The 19788-nt window shown below is 43.7% G+C and overlaps 1 protein-coding gene across 1 annotated transcript; it reads right to left on the reverse strand.

Moving 5' to 3' along the window:
* LOC134187711 (zinc finger MYM-type protein 1-like) lies at positions 1–1586 on the reverse strand. The gene has a single exon (XM_062655864.1). It carries the CDS (start codon positions 1540–1542, stop codon positions 1–3), a length of 1542 nt encoding a protein of 513 aa, XP_062511848.1. The 5' UTR covers positions 1543–1586.
* Between the last annotated feature and the right edge of the window lie 18202 nt (positions 1587–19788).

The following is a 19788-nucleotide window of genomic DNA, read 5'->3' on the forward strand; positions in this document are numbered from 1 at the left end:
CTACATTGAGCCAAAAATGTTTCTTCTGTGTTCTGATTCCCTACAGAAATCATCTATGCATAGTTCTAGATCAAGACTATCACATGCTTCTTTGTGCACATGCAACATTAAAAGGTGATTTAACCTTGCCTGTGTCATAGTGCACCGAAGGTATGTTTTAACAATGCGGAGAGCTGAGAACGTTCTTTCACTAGTTGCATTTGTTGCAGGAGCAACAAGGATCAAGCGTATAAGTTTGACCACCTCAGACAACAGCAGTTGGCCGGGTTTCCCTAGTGACTTAACATAGTCCACAACATCCATCAGGGCTGGTGTGACTGCCGTTTCTCTAAAGTGAGAATACAGTATCAATAGCTGCGTCTGGAGGATATTGCTGTCAAAGTCTGTGCAGTACAACTCCTGTATGCTAGACAGGTCATCCGTATAGCTCTCTCCAGCAGCACCCTTCAGAAGTGTGCATTCAAGCTTGCTGTATATCTTATAGTGTGGCTGGTCAAATCTGCTTTTGATAGACTGAATTGCCATATCGAAAGTGGAAAAATACATAACCCGGTAATGATCTTCTATACATGTTGCGAAGTGTCCCGAACTTCCTTCATCATATCGGCAAGGACGCTTCCTTTTCCGAGGAAGGGAAGGCTCTGCAACATCTTCTTTGCTTTGTTTCTCTATCAACTTTTCCCAGAAATTTAAGAATTCAGCTTCTGTACGCATTAGTGCAAGAGATTTGATGGTAAGTTCTGCTAACACTTGACCTTGTGCAGCAGACATCTTCTTGTGCTGAAGAGCTTTGCTCAGATTGTCAACCAACTTCAAGACTTTTTCTCCTAATGCTACTCCAAAGAGAAAGTCAAATGAAGAAAACTGAGCAGCAACACCAGTACACCGAGCAGACATCTCTGGGTCTCGTTTTGCCATATCTGCAAAACTGTCTAAGCTGGATTGGATGACCGAAAAGTTTTGCATAACACTCTGTAGAGAAGCTGCTCGAACGGTCCATCTCGTAGGGCATAGTGTCCTAAATCCAGGGTCTTGAGGAGCCATCTCAGCTTGAAGTCGCTTGTACTCAGACTTTCTTTTTGCTGAGTACTTGAGAAGTTTTGACAGTTCAAATGTTGTGTCAAGGGCATATTTGATAGGGATTATGTCTTTGATGGTGTCTTGGCAGGCTAAATTGAGGCTATGACCATAGCAGTGAGTGAACAATGCTGGTGGTTCATCTTGAGTGAGTTGAGCAGCAACTCCTGATAGACATCCTTTCATCACAGCTGCACCATCATAGCACTGACCACGACAGTTGGTCAGACTAAGGTTCATACGAACAAGAACATCCCTGATAATTGCTACAATGGACTTAGCATCAGTTGAAGCAGTGATGTGCAGCCCAATAAAATCCTCATGAGGCTCTAGGTCTTCATCCACCCATCGTAGAACTATTACAACCTGCTCCTGGGTACTTGCGTCAGTGGTTTCGTCTACCATAATGGTGTATGGTGTGCCTTCAAGTTTGGCTGAGACATCTCGAAGAATTCGAAGTGACATCACCTTCAGCAGCTCATTCTGTATGTCTGCACTTGTGCACTTATTTGTCTTTTTCTGCAACCAATCGGAGAGATCTGTAGAAAGCTCACAAAAAAGACGAAGGAGCTGTGACAAATTGCTATCAATCTCTTTGGTGAGGGCGGAACCGCGGAGGGCAATACCTTGACGTGCCAGGAACCTCAGCGCCCTGAGAATGCGAAGGAGGCTGGCCCGGTTTCTCTTTCTGTCTTCAACCAATTGAGTTCTTAGTAGTTCACCAACGTGCTTTGTTGTGGCAGGTAGCGTGATCAGTGACTCAACCGCTTCTCTGTGGCAGTCTGATTTCGCGTGTGAACGAAATAAGCGGGTGGCATCATTCCAGTTTTGAACTCCGCGATAGATGAATGCCTGCTCAGCAGTCTTGCATTTCAGCTTGCCAGACTTCGCAGCCTTCACACAGACGTGACAGAACACTTTCTCAACGGAGTCGTGCCAATGAAGCCAAGGCCAGTTGTCGAACCAAGCAGCTTGAAATGATCTTGATTTTGGGGCTTTTTTCCCAAACGAAACTTTTGGAAATGAAGCACGGCGAGGCTGACAGGGCTGATCACCGACATCTGGAATCCCGTCAATCTGCATATATAGCACACGGAAATGGTTAGCGTGCGCTCTATCTACCGCTGCCGTGTCCTCGCGTTGCCAGCCTCATCTTTGTGACTGAGCGTAAATTTATAAATTACCGCCTGAAAATCTAGCTGTACAGAATGCTAACGTAACTAGAAATATATTACTTATTTAATCAGTTAACCCTAAACCGGAAGTATACGCTAATGGCCGACTGGCAAAAGTCCATTTTTCGAAAAGTGGTACGGCCATGGCCGTGCGGCCGAACCCCTTCCGACGCCCCTGTTGTGGGTACGAATAGCACAACGGATTTCTGAATCTCTATACTGTCTAGACGATAGCAAAGTTTAAATCGATTTGAACTCAACTCAGAGTCTCTATCTAGATACTGCAGATAAAGGCTATACTTCCAATGATTATTGCTTCGAAGCTTTTATTGGAAGCGACGTTCGACGGAGGTCTATACGTACTACTATCTAGCTAGTAGGACTGGAGAGAGTAATTAGAGTATAGGATGGACATGCGAGGTTGATCGGCATCCTGGACGTTGTTTGAAGACGCGGATATGTGTAGATTTAGTAGGCAGGAAGCGGTATCTATAGTATATATACGGTCGCGTTTTTAAAATTCTCTTCCATCTCTACCGGCTGGATCCTGAAGAGCCTTTCACCTCTTTCGGCAGAGTTGTTGGACGAGACGGCAGGGAACGTAGAGGTTAACTCTATACCAATTGAAGGTGTGTTTACATCCTGCTTCCACAGCTATGAGCCTATAGCCTTCTGATAACCACGATAGAATTGTCACGAAGATTACTAATTTAAACTCTATTTCTTCTAAGAGTGCTACTATAGTAAAATTTATCTAGAATCGTACAAAGCGACTGTCTTTCCACGTGACCGTAAAGTCCGTTGCGAATAGTCTGTAGTCGTTGAAGTACCTGGTAACGACAGCTATCACATACAGCACTTAGATATCGCTCATGATTACGAAATCTAAGATTCCCATATAAAATGTCGTAAACCAAGAAAGGGATTGATTTCGTGTTAGCAGTTGCAGACAGTAAATTCTGTTGTTTAATTATTTCCAACAAGATCTCACAATCGCAAACATAAATTACACTTTTCTGGTAAGAAACTCTTTCCTGAACGTTTCACAGGTCGCTGGCGGTTCGTCCATTGTCTCTGGTTGCCACGAACGAAATCTTAATTTCTCTATTTAAAGTCTGAAATGCCTGTCTGTTTGTATGTAACATCAATCAAGCCAAAACTGCCGTGCCATTCGCCACGAAACCATGCATAAAGACTGCGTTCCACGCCACAATGCAACGCACGTTTCGGTAAAGGCGCCCCTTTTGAGGTCCAGAAACGTGACTGTATTAACGAGGATGCTCTTATTGCTCAAAGTTTGCATGACGAATCGGGACTGCACACTGAATTGGTCGCGGTTGACAGCGAAGGTGTTGCCGTCTTCCAGAGTTGTCTTTGGACGACGCGATTTCTTCCCAATCGAACCCGCCTTCACTCGCGCGCAATTTTCTCTAGAACGGCGCATTGAATCTCCACCAAATTTGAAATGCCGGTTTGTGACCTCGGACGGTATGAACGGAGCGAGTCACTTATTACCGGGGACGTTGGTAAAAGCAAGGGAATTTGGACTATATCCGGGTTCTATAAAATATGTCTACGGGTTCTTTCGTTTGCCCGTGATCGAACCCGCCGCCACTTGGGCTCGAATTTCTCTAGAACGGCACATTGGATCTCCACCAAATTTGAAATGCCGTTTGTGGCCTCGCACAATATGAAGGGAGCGAGTTCCTCTTACCGGGGACGTCTGCAAGACATTTTTTACTATATCGGGGTTCTAGATTAGATACGTGTATATGGGTTTGCTAGAAAAACGGGCTAATCAACCACGCAGGAATTTGTGTCAATCAAACGTGAATCCTGCTCTATTTGACCCGGGCCCTCTGCTAGTACAAAATAAAGGAAATACTGCTCCGTGATTGGGCCACACAGGAGGCGTGGCACATCCTTGAAGCGTGACAATACATAGCCAGTCAGCCAGTCAGTCAGCCACATAGCCCGCAGACCGGAAGTCAATTCACCCATAATTATACGTTTTGAGTAGCTCCTCGCCAAGTGTCGTGACTTTCACGAAGTCCTGTTTCTTTTGACTCAACGAGTCATAGCTGAGATGAAGAAACGGAACAGAAGAAGTTGCACATATACACTTTGATCGTCGCTTGCAATGTATTTTGATCTTCACTTCAAATTTGCTGTTGCTTTGTCTGACAATGAAAATAGAAATGCAGAGTTTCTTCCGTGACTTTTTTATCTCTTCTCTTTCAGCTTTTTGCTCTTTTCCTGGAAAGGCGCAACAAAAGTCTCCTGACACGTATCACCACTCTTCTGACACCTTCCGCAAAATAAAGACGCAGCAGAATCTCTTTCATCTCTCCGGAAGAGGCAGAAGAAAATAAAGAAACGCGCCCTAAGCCAAGAGTTGATACCTATTACTACTTTGGCGACGAAGACGGGATTGAGACTACCAGATAGCACATGAAGGCGTTAAGTCAGGCAGTGCCCTTCGATCCCAAAGAAAAGGAATGGATAAATTACTGCGAGCGGATCGAATTTTCTTAACAGAAAGGACGGAGCCTGTAATATACGTGATATAAGAGGATAGACATCAATCTGTAGAGATACCGCACGTGGTATCAGGTAGATTACAAGTGTGTGTAAGAGATCATTACATGTACTAGGAGGAGGTATTATGGCCTCAGCAATTCCCCTTAAATTACTTCCGCCAAAATCAAGACGGCAACCGAAGTGTCGACTGGAAGAAGTGGAAGCAACGATTTGAAGTCGACATGACCGCTTTGAAGGCATCAGAGCAGGTAAAAGTAGCATTGCTATTGCATGCAATTGGACCAGACGGATTAGATGTCTTTAGAACTTTCAAGTTTACCGACGACACAAAGGAATGGACCATTTTGTCTCGGTGTGCCAAAGTAAGCCTAAGACAATCCAAACAGTGAACTTATGCGAGTCAACACCCATAGAGGAAGAAACTTCTACTTCCCGATCTATGGTTTCAGAGTCCTTTATATCAGCTTCCTAGACGAGACTGGCATCAGTTGATGTGAAGCACTTATAACTTGTGGATCTGTGGTAAGGTATAAGCTGGATACGGGTGTGCAGGTAAATGTACCATGGAATGTCTATCGTCATATCTCCTGTGAACTGCCTCTCAGGTGCACTTGGGCAAGAATTTAGCATATGGATGTAAGAAACCCTATCTTTGAAGGGCCAGTGCATTTGTGAAGTGTCCGTGAACGGTTAGTTCAGGCATCTACGTCTTTTCGTGGTTGGCATGCATCAATCCTGAATCGTTGTTGGGTTTATCCGCATGCATGTGAAAAGATGGGACTGATTTGGTGACTACGTGGTACCGTAACAATTGGTAATACAGACACACAGCCCACCTAGGCATGTTACAGGTACACCAACGTCAGTTTCACCTCACATTGCAAAGGACTATGCTGATTTGTGTTAGGATATTGGATTCGTCAAGAGTTACCCTCACCCTATTCAGCTGAAGGGCGGCATTCGATTTCATGCTAGTTCAAGACGGGCACCTTCTTATTTGATTGAGAAAGTCGAAAAGGAACTGAAGAGAATGGTAGGTGAAGAAAATCATCGAAGAAGTGGCCGAACTAACGACGTGGGTTTGTCCTATCGAACCGATATTGAAAGAGACCGTTCGATTAGAATATGTGTCAATTATAACATGTTAAGTAGAGAAGAACATTTTCAGTTTTTCGATTTGTGAAGGCCTTTTCCTAAGATGCATGGGCCATGTATTTCACCACCTTCATGCAGCCTCTGGCTTCAGGCAGGTTTCTCTGACTGCTGAACGCTCTGACCGGACAACTTTCATCACCCCGTTTGGGCTATTCCATTTGAAACGCCTGCCTTTTTGCATACTTATCGGCCAAAAGTGTTTCGTAGAAAAACGATGTTATACGACGTCCTGGTATGGGACTCTACATGAGAAGAGCACGATATTCGTTTGCGAGAATTTTGATCACGCTTTCGGGAACAGAGAGTACGTTTACACCCGGACAAGTGTGTGTTGGTGTTGGATAGAGTCAAATACTTTATCCACACGCTAATTCAAAGAGGTGTCGGTGAAGACAAAGTACTCGCCATAACAGAGTTCCCAGACCCACAAGCAAAGAGGATCTTCAAGGTTTGAGGGAACGATTGCATATTTAGCCCAATTCCTTCCGAACCACTGTCAAGTGTCGGCTTCCTTGATAGAACTGTTAGAGAGCGGCTTTGCATTGTGTTGGACTTTGGCTCAAGATGACGCATTCCGGAAGCTGCGAGGAATGGCTCCCTCTTTTCCGATTTTAGCTTTCTACTCTACGGACGCGGACAATATTATTTCTGCACAAGCCTCTTCATACGGCATTGGTGCTGCCCTTAATTCATATAGAGAGAGACGGCAAGGGAGTTTATGTGGGATATGCATCCAGGTCGCTGACCACCATGGAGCAGCGTTATTTACAAATCGAGAAGGAGGCATTAGCGATGACTTCGCCTTGTGAAATATTTGAATTTTATTTGCTTGGAAAGATTAGACCATTCATTGAGACGGACCACAAGCCACTGGTATCAATACCGAACCATTCGATCAATGCCCACCAAGATTGCAGGGTCTAAAAATGCGCATGATGCAATTTTTTGCTGCATAAAGTCATCTATGTTTTGAGTAAAGACTTGATAGTGAGTGACATGTTGTCACGCAGCCCTGTGGAAACACTAAGAGCAAGTTGTGTTGTGTGGTCGAAGATCACGTAGCTTCTATTGTCCATTAATTCCTGGCCTGTTTTCGGCGTAATAGAGAGGAAAAAAGACCAGAAATTAGCGGTTATTAAAGGTTATACTAGGCACCTGGCCAGCAACGAAGACCGGTCTTAGCCCGTAAGTAAAACCGTTTTGGGACAACCGGCATCTGTTAGCTGATGCGGAAGGGGTGATAATTGCGAAGAAACAAATTGTCATATCAAACGCGTTTTGTTCCGAAAGTAATGACAAAAACTTACACAGGGCACGTAGTAGTTGCAAAGACCTAAGCCAGGGCTAGAAAGGTAGTTTGGTGGCCAAGAATGACAACGAAAATTGATGAATTCTTTTTGAATTGCGACATTTGTGCCACTCACCGAGATCGGCAACAAAAGGAACCGTTGTTAGTGAGTTCACATCCTAATCGTCCCTGGCAGCGTGTTGGAGCAGACCTATTCCATGCAGCATCAAGAAAGTCATTACATCTTTTTGGGGGTCTATTATTCATGATTTCCTTAGACCTACCGTTCGTTGATAGAGAATTTCGCAGCTTCATGAAACGGTATGGTTGCATGCAGCCATGTGGCATTTTCGTCGCGTCACCTTTAGGGAAACGTCGTAGGGTTGGTTTGCAGTAACTTACGCAAGCCGAGCGTCAGCCCGGCATATCGCCAACGTAATGTCAGCGTCTTACTGTAAACATGTTACCATGCACCTTCCGCCGAGACGCTACGTTCTGACCAGCGTCAAGAAGTTGGATTAAACCCGAGTTCTATTTGAGCGTCAATGTAACGTAAACTGGGAGTAATGCGGTTTGTAACTACCAATCGTCCGTCGGGCTTTCACTCACGTGGTCCAGTTGTCTAACATGGACGACGAAGATCTCAACAATTCAAAGCAGGAAATCTTGGTAAGAAGGCATACAGCAACAGCAGCGGCACTTGCTTCACCTGCGCTGGGAACGGCCTACGATGCCAGACACTTCGCAGCTGAGAAGACGTTGCTGGGTTACGCTCAGACATGTTACTTTAAATCAATAGGTTTCAGCGTGTGACCACGTTTACGTTATTCGCTGGGCTGACGCTCTGCTTACGTAAGTTACTGTAAACCAGACCTAGTCGAACGAACGTTACAAACAATACAATTTGTTTAAAGCCTTAACACCCTGTGGAGAAGATTTTTTACATAGCTCTGCTAACTTACAGGTCATCTCCCCACGAAAGTACCGGTGTGTCACCGGCACAGCTGCTCATGTGCCGCCGACTTCGTACATCGCTACTTGTAATTGCTACAGCCTCGTGGTTGCAGCCTGAAATTATCTGTAGGGACGCTGTAGCTGCTAAGGACTCGAAAAGTATGAGGAAACAGACTGTGTATTATAACTGTCGACACGGTGCTCAAATGTTTCAACCCCTTTATTGAGGATACCACTAGCCTCCTCATATATAGAACATTGATACACGGTCGTGGAGGTTCCGGCAGTAGTACAGCAGCAGCTGCGGGAACGATCATACCTATGGTAGTCACTGACGTTGGCAGAGGACTAAGACGAAATCGCCTATCAATTTTGTCTCTACACTGAGGATGATACAGGTTCCTGGAAAACATCAAGTATACATGTTCAAGCAGAACATCAAATGCTAGCGGATGTTGCGGAAGAGCGCAAGCTCAACAGACATCTTAGCGAAGGAGGTAAAGCAGAAGTACGAAGTAGATCAGGGAGAATGATTAGACTTACAGTACTCTACCCCAGGGTAGCTGCTTGTCAAGAAGGAAGATGTAATATACGGAATATAAGGGATATACCGCACGTGGTAGCATATTACAAGTGTTTGTAATAGATCATTACAAAGGTTATTCTGCTGATCACATATGAGCCTCAAACGTATCAATCTGGGAGAACGTTGGCGGCACCGTATAAGGAATAGAGAACAAGGCATACGCAGGCATCATAAAATTGCTGAAGGAACCCCAGAACGGGAAGCTTTTTATTATCTTGCAAAGGTATCGTTGTCGAGAAAGAGGAGAAACTATATCAGACTATGTGGCGGCATTGAGAAACATGATAGAATACAATGGTCTTTGTTGGCAGAAGTGTCGTTGGACTTTGAAACAGCTTTCAAAAGGCTTGCGGCACGGAAAAGGTAGATAAGAACTCAAAAGAGATGCAGAAAGCCGACCGCACCATTGGGGAGACTAGAAGAGACAGTCTATGTAGTGGAGAGCAATCAAAGTTGAAAAGCAAATGCTACCGTTGCATTGGCAACCATCTTTTCGTCACCTGTCGTTTCAGAGAGGTCACTTGCTGTAAGTGTCGAAAGCATGTCATATTGCAAGATCTTGCAAGACGCAACGGGCACAATTTAAAAGAAAGGGAGGAGCAGCTGCAAATTGTGTGGAAGTGAGTGACAAGAAAAACGGCTGTGAAGTACAGCTCAAATCATCTACCACCTCGGAAATTACAGTACTGGAAGAGATAATCAGCAACAAGAAGGAGATACTGATGGAAGTCGACGCGGGTGTCAATAATCAATGGAGAAACGTTTGGGAAACTTCAAGAAGCTCTAGGATTAAAGAAAAATCCTGGTGACTTTGAGAACACACGCAAGTGAAAGAAAGATTGACGGTGTTAGACGATTTGACGTTCTCGCAAAGTGTGAAGGACACACAGCAAAGGTACCCACCTCTCTTGGTAGTTTACGGAAATGGTCCAAGTCTCATGGGAAAGGATTAGTTGAGAAAATTCAAATTGAATTTGAGCGGACTAATCAATATACAAGTCCGTCCAGAAGATTACCACAAAGTCATTGAAGGTATGCGGAATTAAGTTTTTAAGGAGGAGTCGAACCTTACAGGGAACCAAAGCCACCTTGCCGGTAAATTCCCAGGCCTAAGCTCGATATTTTAAATCACGGATGGTGCCCTTTTTATAATAAAGAAAAATTGAATGGAAAACTACAGAGAACCGAAGAGGAAGGTACTTTGGAATCAGTAAGGTTTTCAATATTACGGCCCAATAGTGCCGATTTTGAATCACATTGGATCCATTGGGATATGTGGGGACTATCACGAGTAACGGTCAACCAACTTCTAAGCCGAGATCAGTACCCAGTGCCAAGGATAGAGGAGGTTTTTAGTACGTTGGCTGGCGGAAACGAATCACCAAGTTAGATCTTAAGTCAGGTTTACCAAGAGCTTCGTATGAAGGAGCTAAACAATATTTGACGATCAATACCCATCGCTGATTGTTCTAATACAACCGGATGCCTTTGGGGATACCATCGGCACCTTTCGTTTTTCAGAGAATTGAGGGATGAGACACGTTATTTTATATTTTGACTACATACGGATCACGGGAAGACCCAGGAACACTTAAAAAATTTAAAGGCAGTCTTAAAGAGGTTACTTCAAGCAGGGTAACGAGTGAAATTGAAAAAGTGCAGATTTCTGCAAGCCTCAGCCCAGTTCTTGCGGCATAAAATCGATGAAGGAGTTCGGATGAGAAATCGATCAAGGGCACTCTTGGACCCAAGACTGTAGGCCAACTCAAGTCATACCTTGTGTCGATAAATTATTTGGAAGGTTTCTACCTAAGTTAGCCACTTGTTTACACCCCTGTATAAATAATTGAATAGGGATACTGACTCTAGCAGTGGGAGAAGTCAATGCCTGAAAACAATAGCTTTAATTCGAAGAGAATTCTGGTGCATTTGATCCGAAAAACCGTTAGTCATCTTTAGTCATTCATCTCTTTATGGATTGAGTTTTGTTTTATGTCGCAGATTAGCGGACGATGTTGATAAGCCAAAAGGTTTTGCATCTCGTACCGCGTCTGCATCGGAATAGAATTATTCGCATCTCGAAAAACAAAGATTGGCTGATATGTTTTGGTGTCAATCGTTATTACCAATACTTGTTGGGGCAAAGTCTCATCATCGCCACTCATACAAGTCGTTAAAAGGACTTCTGGAAGAAAATCTTTCTGCTTTCCAATGGCGGCAGCGTGGATACAACGATGAGACATGTTTTTGGCAGTTTACCAGTATCAGATGATGTATGTATAGACTAGGAGTACAGAACGGGAACGCAGATTTATTGGGCAGACTGCCTCTCTGTAATACACTGAAAGTGAAGAAGAAGAAACCCAAGAGGAAGTAATTTGGCTTTGAAAAAGTTGGCAACCACCCCAGTAAGCTAGCGCCACACAAATCTCTAAGTTTACAAAAAGTGATCCCATACTATCCAGAGTGCGGAATGTGTGTTACACGGATGATCCGGAAGAAGGGTACCGAAATAGACCTTCAGCCGTATTACCGCAGAATAGATCGAAGAACTGAGCGTGATAAACAGGTGTCTGTTATGGGGATCGTGCGTAATAGTATCCCGAGGGTTCAACAGCAAATACTAGAGACATTCCACGAAGGCAATCCCGGCATAGCACGGATGAGATCTCTGGGAAGGAGTTATGTGCAGTGGCCCAAAATGGATAGACAAATTGAAGAAAGAGTCCAGTAGTGTCCAGCGTGCCAATTACTCCGTCATGCACCACAAAGGCACCTTTAACATGGCTTACAATATTGACGCCGACACCAACGTCGATGCCAACAATAGAAATGAATTCAATTTCAGCGCCAACGTCAGCGTCAACATAGAAAATGTCGTCGACGTCGAGGCGATGTTTTGGATGTTTAACGCTCAGCTGAGCGTCAGCGTAACACCCTTGCAAGTGACGTGACCGTCCGTGGGCAACGCTACGCTTGCAGTTTGCCTTGCCGCTTTGGGGAAAATGTTGTTTAGCGATCGATTCCCATTAAAGTGGCTGGAGGTGGTTCCACGAACACAGCTACAGTTTTACGACAATAGAAAAACTCACACAACTGTTTACAAATCATGAGTTGCCGGAGACAGTGGTAACAGATGACGGGGTCCTGTTTCCAAGTACCAAATTTCAAGAATAAATGCAAGCCAATTCAAGCCAGTGGCATTGTACTAATCCATACTGCCCCTACCACCCAGCGTCAAATGAATTTGTAGAACGAGCTGTGTAAACCTTTAAGACGGGCCTAAAAATGGAGGGGAAAATGGAACACCAGACGTGAAATTATCACAGTTTTGGTTCTATTACAGGGTAACACCGCATAGCACGACGGGAGTTTTACCAGGGAAGTTGCTCATGGGAAGAAGATTAAGTTCCAAACTTGACCTGCTACGCCCAGCTATTCAATTAAAGTTTGAGTCACGCAGGAGGCTCAAAATAATGGACATGACCGAAACAGTCAAAGCGATTGATCGACGTCGGACTAATTTAGGTTCGGAATTTTGAGAAAGTACCCCTTTGGCTGAAGATTGTCGTAGAAAACAGCACCGGACGCGGATCATTATCTTTCGGCATCAGTTTGGAGGAAGGACACATCATCAAACGACATGCACCAAGATCATTTGAAGAAACGTTGGAATGAACAGAAGGAATTCTCCAGCCAGTAAAGAAAGAGAGAGGGAGGAAATGATCCAGAAAAGGTTACCGCAGATGAAATTGGAAATTGAAGATCAGGAAGACCAGACGGTACGCGAGGTTGAGTCTGCATAACAAATTAACAGGAGCAAACGGAAACAACGCAACGGCGGAAGAAAGAGCAGTCTCCTCCAAGGCGATTCCTGCGCACCAGAATGGCGTCGGAGAGACTGGACCTGCAATTTGACATGTTTTTTAATGAAGAGAAGGAGTGTAGTAAGATAGAGTAATTAGAGAAGAGGGTGGACTTATGAGAAGTTCATCAGGGACGTTGAAAAGTGCGAAGACGTGTAGATTTAGTGGACTGAAAGCGGAATTTAAGTCGGGAGTGGATAATACTACAGCTGAAACAACGTGTATCAAGAACAAACCTGACTTAACTAAGAAGCATACAATCATGATGATGCGCAAGGATATTTTCTACCAATTAAGTCACGATCAAACACACGCGTCTGCTTGAGGTGTGCATTCAATGTCACACAATGCCTGGATTACTGATTACCGATTGGCTTCATGCTTATAATTCTCAGTCCACATGTCTAATGTTGTTCGGCTCTGGCAGAAGAGATCACCTTTGTTTTTCACCTTTCATCACCTTTACCTTCTGCATCGAAAAGAATGAATGGACGGCGACCGAACTGGAACAAATCGCTGCCAATCGGCTCAGACTTGAAGGAGTACAGCCACCACTGTTTCCTCTACATTTGCTCTTTGGTTTTAACATCAGTGTTTTCTTGCACTGTTGTTCCTGTAACAACAATCAAACGAGACGATACACGTAAGCAATTATGTGACACACAAACAAACCAGCAGATATGCCATTCAACTTTGAAATAAGAATGTGCGTTAAGGCAGAATTTGTTCTTCTGTAGTTGCTTACTGTTACTGGAGTTACTGCAAGAATGTGGAGGATAGTCATGATGTTGGGGTAGCTCTTATGGGAGTACTTTTGACTTCTGAAGGTATCGTATAAGGTTTTTTTCCATAGTTCCTTCCACCGTTGCAACTGTTGCTGGAATGATCGATCTGACGGCAATTCGCCCATATATACTATCGCTGCTGTATTATTTCTGCTTCATCGCTCGTCAGAGCGCGCAACAGCTTGAAACCTTGAACTGCCAATCGGTTTAATTCTCCAAACCTCTACTCTAAGACCACAAGCCAAGTGTCTAGGAAGCGAACGAAAACATATTCTCTTCAGTAGACCTCGGGAGAATCCGCTGGTACGTTCTTTCTAGTGTTTTGGCGACCAGCTGTTCGGGGAATAGGCATTCACTCACATCCTGCAGTAGCTGCCATGTCGAACATTGTTTTAATTAAATACCTTTTTGAACACTGTGTCAATTTCTGTTCTTGTCCTCAAACAGTGTTAACCATGTAGCTTTCTTCATAAGCTTGCACAGCTTCCATTGAGCTACCTTGCCAGAGCTGACTCAATGGTTTTGTAAATCCAAATAGAAACAGGGTAGCTTGAAAGGCAGCAATAAAGCGAATAGTTGTAATATTTTTTCAGAAGAACGGTCGCATCAGTCATAGCCTTTGCATCTCATTTGCGGTCGGCATTTTCTGTTATTGTGGACAAGCATTGTATGACAACGGAAAACAGATGTTCGAAGTCTTTGATACAGGTGTGTCGTTCAACCCACCTAGTTTGACACATGGTTTTCCGTTTTTCTTTGAAAGTCTGTTCTCTTTCTGATCTTCTTGGTTATTGTAGGCTTCAACTTTTGCTTCGAGCTGTCGTTGTCGCTTTGGGGAATTTTTAAAAAACATGTTGACAGCAGCCACCCTGGCAAGTATTGCCTGACCCTCCTTCACATTATTGCTTTGGAAAATGGTCAAATTGAGCTGATGGCTAGCAAAGTGGTAATACCCTGCAAGAGGGTACTTTTTCATACAGAGCAGCTCAACCATTCAAACGCCCCGCCATATTTCCTGCACCGTCATATGTCTGGGCTCTGTAAAATGACGCAGGCAGATTGTTATTTCAGAAAGTCCAATATGTTCTTGCGTATATCTGCTCCTCGGATAGCTTCACATTCTACAAACTGTAGTAAATTTCTGGTTGATTTTCCATGTTTAAGATACCGAACAGTGATGGCAAGCTGTGATCTCATCTGCCTGCAAGCCAAAGAACGGTTCAGTCACCTGAGACTGGTTCCTAACATTGTGAAGTATCTCTTCTAACACTACTTTTGCCATACAGTCTAACGAGTCATTTTGACTGGTTTTCGACATATACTGAGCATTTCATGCACACGACTTCAACTTTTCTTCCAGTGATCGTTATCTATTCTAAATTTATCAATTTCTTGAAATTTGCTCTAATGACATCTGAAACTCCAAACTCGAGATTAGCAACATTTACGCCATCATCTTTATAGTCTCGCAATGCAATGCCTTTCTAGTCTACCACAAAAGTGAAGGCATTTCACAATGCTTTTCAAATACAACGGTTGACTGCAATGCGTTCTGCTGTACCGGTAGACATGCAGAATCTACTTTTTTCTGTCCTGCTTCCTTTGACTCAACAAAGCCGCGGCGAAGAGCATCAGAGTCCATGTGGTACTTCAAGATACTGTGCTTCAGGAAGTATATATACCTGCGAGCATATTTCCAATTAGTTTCGAAAAGGACTAGTAATGAGTACATTCGCCTTCGCCTATTGTCCTACCGGGAAATGCCGACAGCTAAGGCAATAGACACCGTCTTCTTGAACTGAATAGAAAAGAAAATCGAATTCTTCCAGTCACTGTCTATTGCAATGCCGGATGGTTCTATGATTTCGTCTTGTCTTGGTAGGCAGTACCAGGAAACTTGAAAGTAACGTCAGGCAATCGCCGTTTAATAAAATCACACTTGTCTGTGTCCGAGAGCAAACGACTACAAGTTCCACATTCTGCCCTACATGTAACTGTACCAGCACTGTCATTTGTAACTTGTGGATACTCTTCTAAAACGTTTATACTCTCAGCTGTAGGCTGATTAACACTAGCAATGTCTTCACACAACGACAATGCGCGCTGAGTCACACCTTCACTAGATTGAATGCCTGCTCTAGGCAACGTGGAAAATCTCTTTAAATCTTCGACATCATGAGGCAAGCTTGAGACATTTCAATTGAGTTACTTTCAAGGCACATTAGCTTTCTTCTAAAGAAGTAGTCTAGGGTGATCTTTGGTCGCTTACTCATTTCACAACACGAACGGTAGATGCAAGGCTGCACCTGCGCATGCTCAAATGCCTCGGGAGCCTTCTCTGTGTACTATACTTCCGGTCTCAAAGGGTAGGCGTGCGCCTGTTGCGCCACTCTCTCTATCTATATCCGCTACTGTATATTCAGTAGTTCTACGAGACAACATGCGAAGAATGGATCGGCTCGGGGGTCACATCAAACCCTTTAGAACAAAATACGAGAGATGAAGGAAATTGCATGAGTATAGAAGCAGCCATTTGTTGCCATGCCAACTTGTTACCATATCTTTTTCCAGCAAACAAGAAACAAAAAAGGACTTTCCGACCTTTAGAACAGCCTTTAACTTCTCGATGATGTGATTGTGGGACAAATGATGTCGAACAGAAGCAGCGCTTGTATTAAAGATGGACATAAGCTGACTTTCCTTGACACCTTTCTGGAGCAGCAGATAGTGAGCAAATGACCATGACATCGTTCTTTCTTCCTTCAATTTTTCAGAAGCTTGGCGACACGTGCTGTTGTCGAGAGCGGTAACAAGACAGTAAGAACGTTGACCGGCACTGCAGATCAGTGAAGACCTTTCTAACTCACTCACATTTGAATATAATGCAAGTGTGCTGAAACTTGACAAATACTGTAATGTCGATCGACATTCTCTCGGAATGTCACAGAATTTTCGAACCAACTTGCACACTTCTTCAATGTCGAGTATTTACCCTTCATTGTCATCCAGTTGAGACACCCTGCTCAACAATTTGGTTGTCTCAACAATTTATCAAGAACTGCCCATGGCAAAGGAATACCATGGTAGCATCTCGTTCGCTCCATACATAGTGACTGCACCATCACAACAAATACATATCTCCTTCATCTTCATCATCAGCACCGGATCTTGACTTCCGGTGTCTGATCGTGTGTTATCAACACGAAAAGTTAGTTTATTTGGATATTTTGCCAACACCATGTACTCACTAAGTCATTCTTCTCTACTGTTTCTTGCAGTATTACTTCCTGTTCGTCCATAAAATGTGGATATATGACCTTTGTTTTTGTCGTCTTGTCGACACTGCAAATGTAAATGGTGCTTGATCGACATAGCTCTGACAAGAAAGGACTACAACCCACTCCTGGATGTGCCATCTTTATGGTATTCATGCATCTTTGCTAACGCTGCTTGCTCCTCAGTTAGTTCTTTAGAACCAAAAAAATCGCGCAGGGACTTACTCAATCCTGTTTTGTTCCCTTCTCTAATAGTTGCTTGTCTGTAATGCTATACCGTGTTAGTGCTACTTGAAAGCTGATGTTTCGCTTCTTGGATTGTTTCTCCATTAAATTGTCATCTTATGTCTCTTCTGTGGCCTCAATTTGTTGTTGGCTTTCAACAGATGCAAGAAAGCCTTTGACAAGAACTAGATTAATGATCTCTTATTTCGCTTTTTTTTCAATGCCTTTCAATTTGCAATTGTATTGGACCACCTCCAGTTCTCATCACTTTACGTGTGCTCCTCTTGTATTTTTCTTGTTATCTACAAATGGCTGATCTTCTAGTAAGGAGTATCATGCGCGGTTTGGACTAGTTCTAAATCAGAGATAGAAAAGGCGAGTTGAGCTCTGGTTCGAAATATATATATATATATATATATATATATATATATATATATATATATATATATATATATTGTCTCGCAGTTCACATCGCAACAGTTTGGCACTGCAAACAGGGTCAGTCGCGACGAGAATTTTTCACTGGAACAAGCGATCGAGATGTCTGGATTAAGAATCAGAAAGAACCAGAATGCTTGGATACATGATTCGAGAATAGAAGGAGCTGATCGCTTGGAAGATCGAAGAAACTACCATTGACGACCACGAGGCGATCGAGGATCTGTATGTTTAACCGCTTACAGCGAGCGTTGACCACACTAACCAAGGACATCGACGAGTGAACGAATTAATTAAAGTTATTGAGAGACTTGAGAGATGAGGAGAAGGAAGGCGAGATGAGGGAGTACGATCGTGTCTTGATGGAGAAGAAGGCCTCATACAGGTAATGCTTGACGCGACTGATTCTGTAGCACAATTACAAGCTGTTCTTTCTCGTAGAGAACGATTTCGAACGCGATCGAATCGAGCTGAGGGTAAGGACCCTTAAATAACTCAAACTGTTATGAAATTTGTGGAACTTTAAGCAGCTGTAGTTGCCATTCAAGCAAACGAAGAACGATAACCAAGGACCACAGAAACGAAACAAAGCAAATTTAGTTTACCAAAATTGAAGTTACTACAATTCAATAGAAATATTCTGAAATGGACTGAATTTTGGGACATTTTTCAGACATCTGTGGAAGGACACAAGAATTACTCAAAGTAGCAAAACTTTTAACTACTTACAGGGAGCGCTGAGAACAGCTGCAGCAACAGCTATCTATAGCAAGGATCGCAATGACAAACGACAAATTTTTATGATGTATAGCTGTTCAACTTCTTCGAGAAAGATTAGGCAAGACCGACGCTATTATTGAGTCATTGTCATATCTGCAACAATAGGACCTTCCACATCTCAACCACGGCGTCAAGGTGACCGGGATCGGAATCAGCGACAGCGATACGCTCGCGATTCGGAACACAAAGGAAATTGTCTAGCGTTAAACAAGAAAAGGGTGGCTCAAAGGACCAGGAGTCAGTTGTCGAGCAACGGTCCGATCGACTTATTGACAGACAGTATGTTAGCGTTTGTGGATCTTAATCTGAAATGTCTCGGGACTTGTCAACTGCACGATTGTAGAATTTTGGTTGATACTGGTGCAACAATATCTTTCTTACTTGCCTCGTTTGCAGACGGAGCGCTGAGGAGCGACATTCGTGAAGTTTAGTTTAACCCTAAACGAGCAACGCTTGAAAGTTTTGGAAGCTACCGAAGCCGACGTTTGACAGAAGAATCAACTTGGACATTTGCTGACCACTTACTCCGACATTTTTACTCACGAAACTGTGGGCCTAGGGAGAGCACGTATTGTTCAACACGAAATTCCAACGGATTGTGCACAACCCGTTAACTTAAGCAACGACTACGTCGCCTACCGTATCATGTGAGACCTGTCATCGACCAGCAAAGACAACAGATGTTGACTGATGGAATTATTAGCCCATCCTCCAGTTCATGGTCTTCGCCTGCGGTTATATGGTCAAACGTAAAGGCGGAGGATTACGATTCTGTGTAGATTACCGCAAGTTAACTACTGCAGTAGTGAAAGATTTGTATCCTCTCCCAAGGATTGCCGAAGCACTGGACAAGCTCTCTGGGTCGTGCTATTTCAGTACACTAGCATTGACCAGCGGATGCTGGCAAGTGGAGATTAATCCTAGTGATCGCTCGACGACGACGAAGACGGCATTCGTCACTCAGCATAGACTTTATCAATTCAATGTGATGCCATTTGGACTGGTGAACGCCCCTGCTACGTTTCAACGTCTGATGGAGAGAGTTTTGGCCGGCCTTCAACTCGAGACTTGCCTGGTTTACCTCGATGATATTATTATCTTCTCGAAGACATTTGACAATCATCTCAGTAAACTTCAAGCTGTGTTTCAAAGGCTCCGCGAAGCTAACCTGCACTTGAAGCCGCAGAAATGTGAATTTGCAAAATCAGAAGTTTCGTATCTTGGTTATGTAGTTGGCACAGAGGGTTTACGACCAGAGCCACAGAAGGTTGACTCAGTACTGACTACTCCAATTCCTACTTTTACCTAGGAGCTTAGAAGTTTTCTTGGTCTGGCAAGCTTCTACCGTCGCTTTATCAGGAACTTTGCTACGATTGCTCATCCGTTGCACCGAATACTCGAAGCTAATTCTCTATGGGACTGGACTGAGAATTGCGATCAAGCATTTTCAAGATTTTGAAAACAGCGTTGACGTCTCGTACTACCCAGTTTCGAGAAAGACTTGAGGTTAGCAGCCGATGCAAGCAACACAGGCATCGGAGCAGTCTTATCTCAACTGGACGATGACGGACATGAGCGAGTAGTTGCTTACGCAAGCCGTAGTTTGACGAAGTCGGAGAAAAACTACTCTACCACTGGGAAAG

This window comes from Corticium candelabrum, chromosome 12 (assembly GCF_963422355.1).
Source record: "Corticium candelabrum chromosome 12, ooCorCand1.1, whole genome shotgun sequence".
NCBI lineage: Eukaryota > Metazoa > Porifera > Homoscleromorpha > Homosclerophorida > Plakinidae > Corticium > Corticium candelabrum.

Excerpts from the sequence above, each read along its gene's own strand:
- LOC134187711 (XM_062655864.1), bottom strand. The coding sequence starts at position 1,542 with ATGTCACTTCGAATTCTTCGAGATGTCTCAGCCAAACTTGAAGGCACA.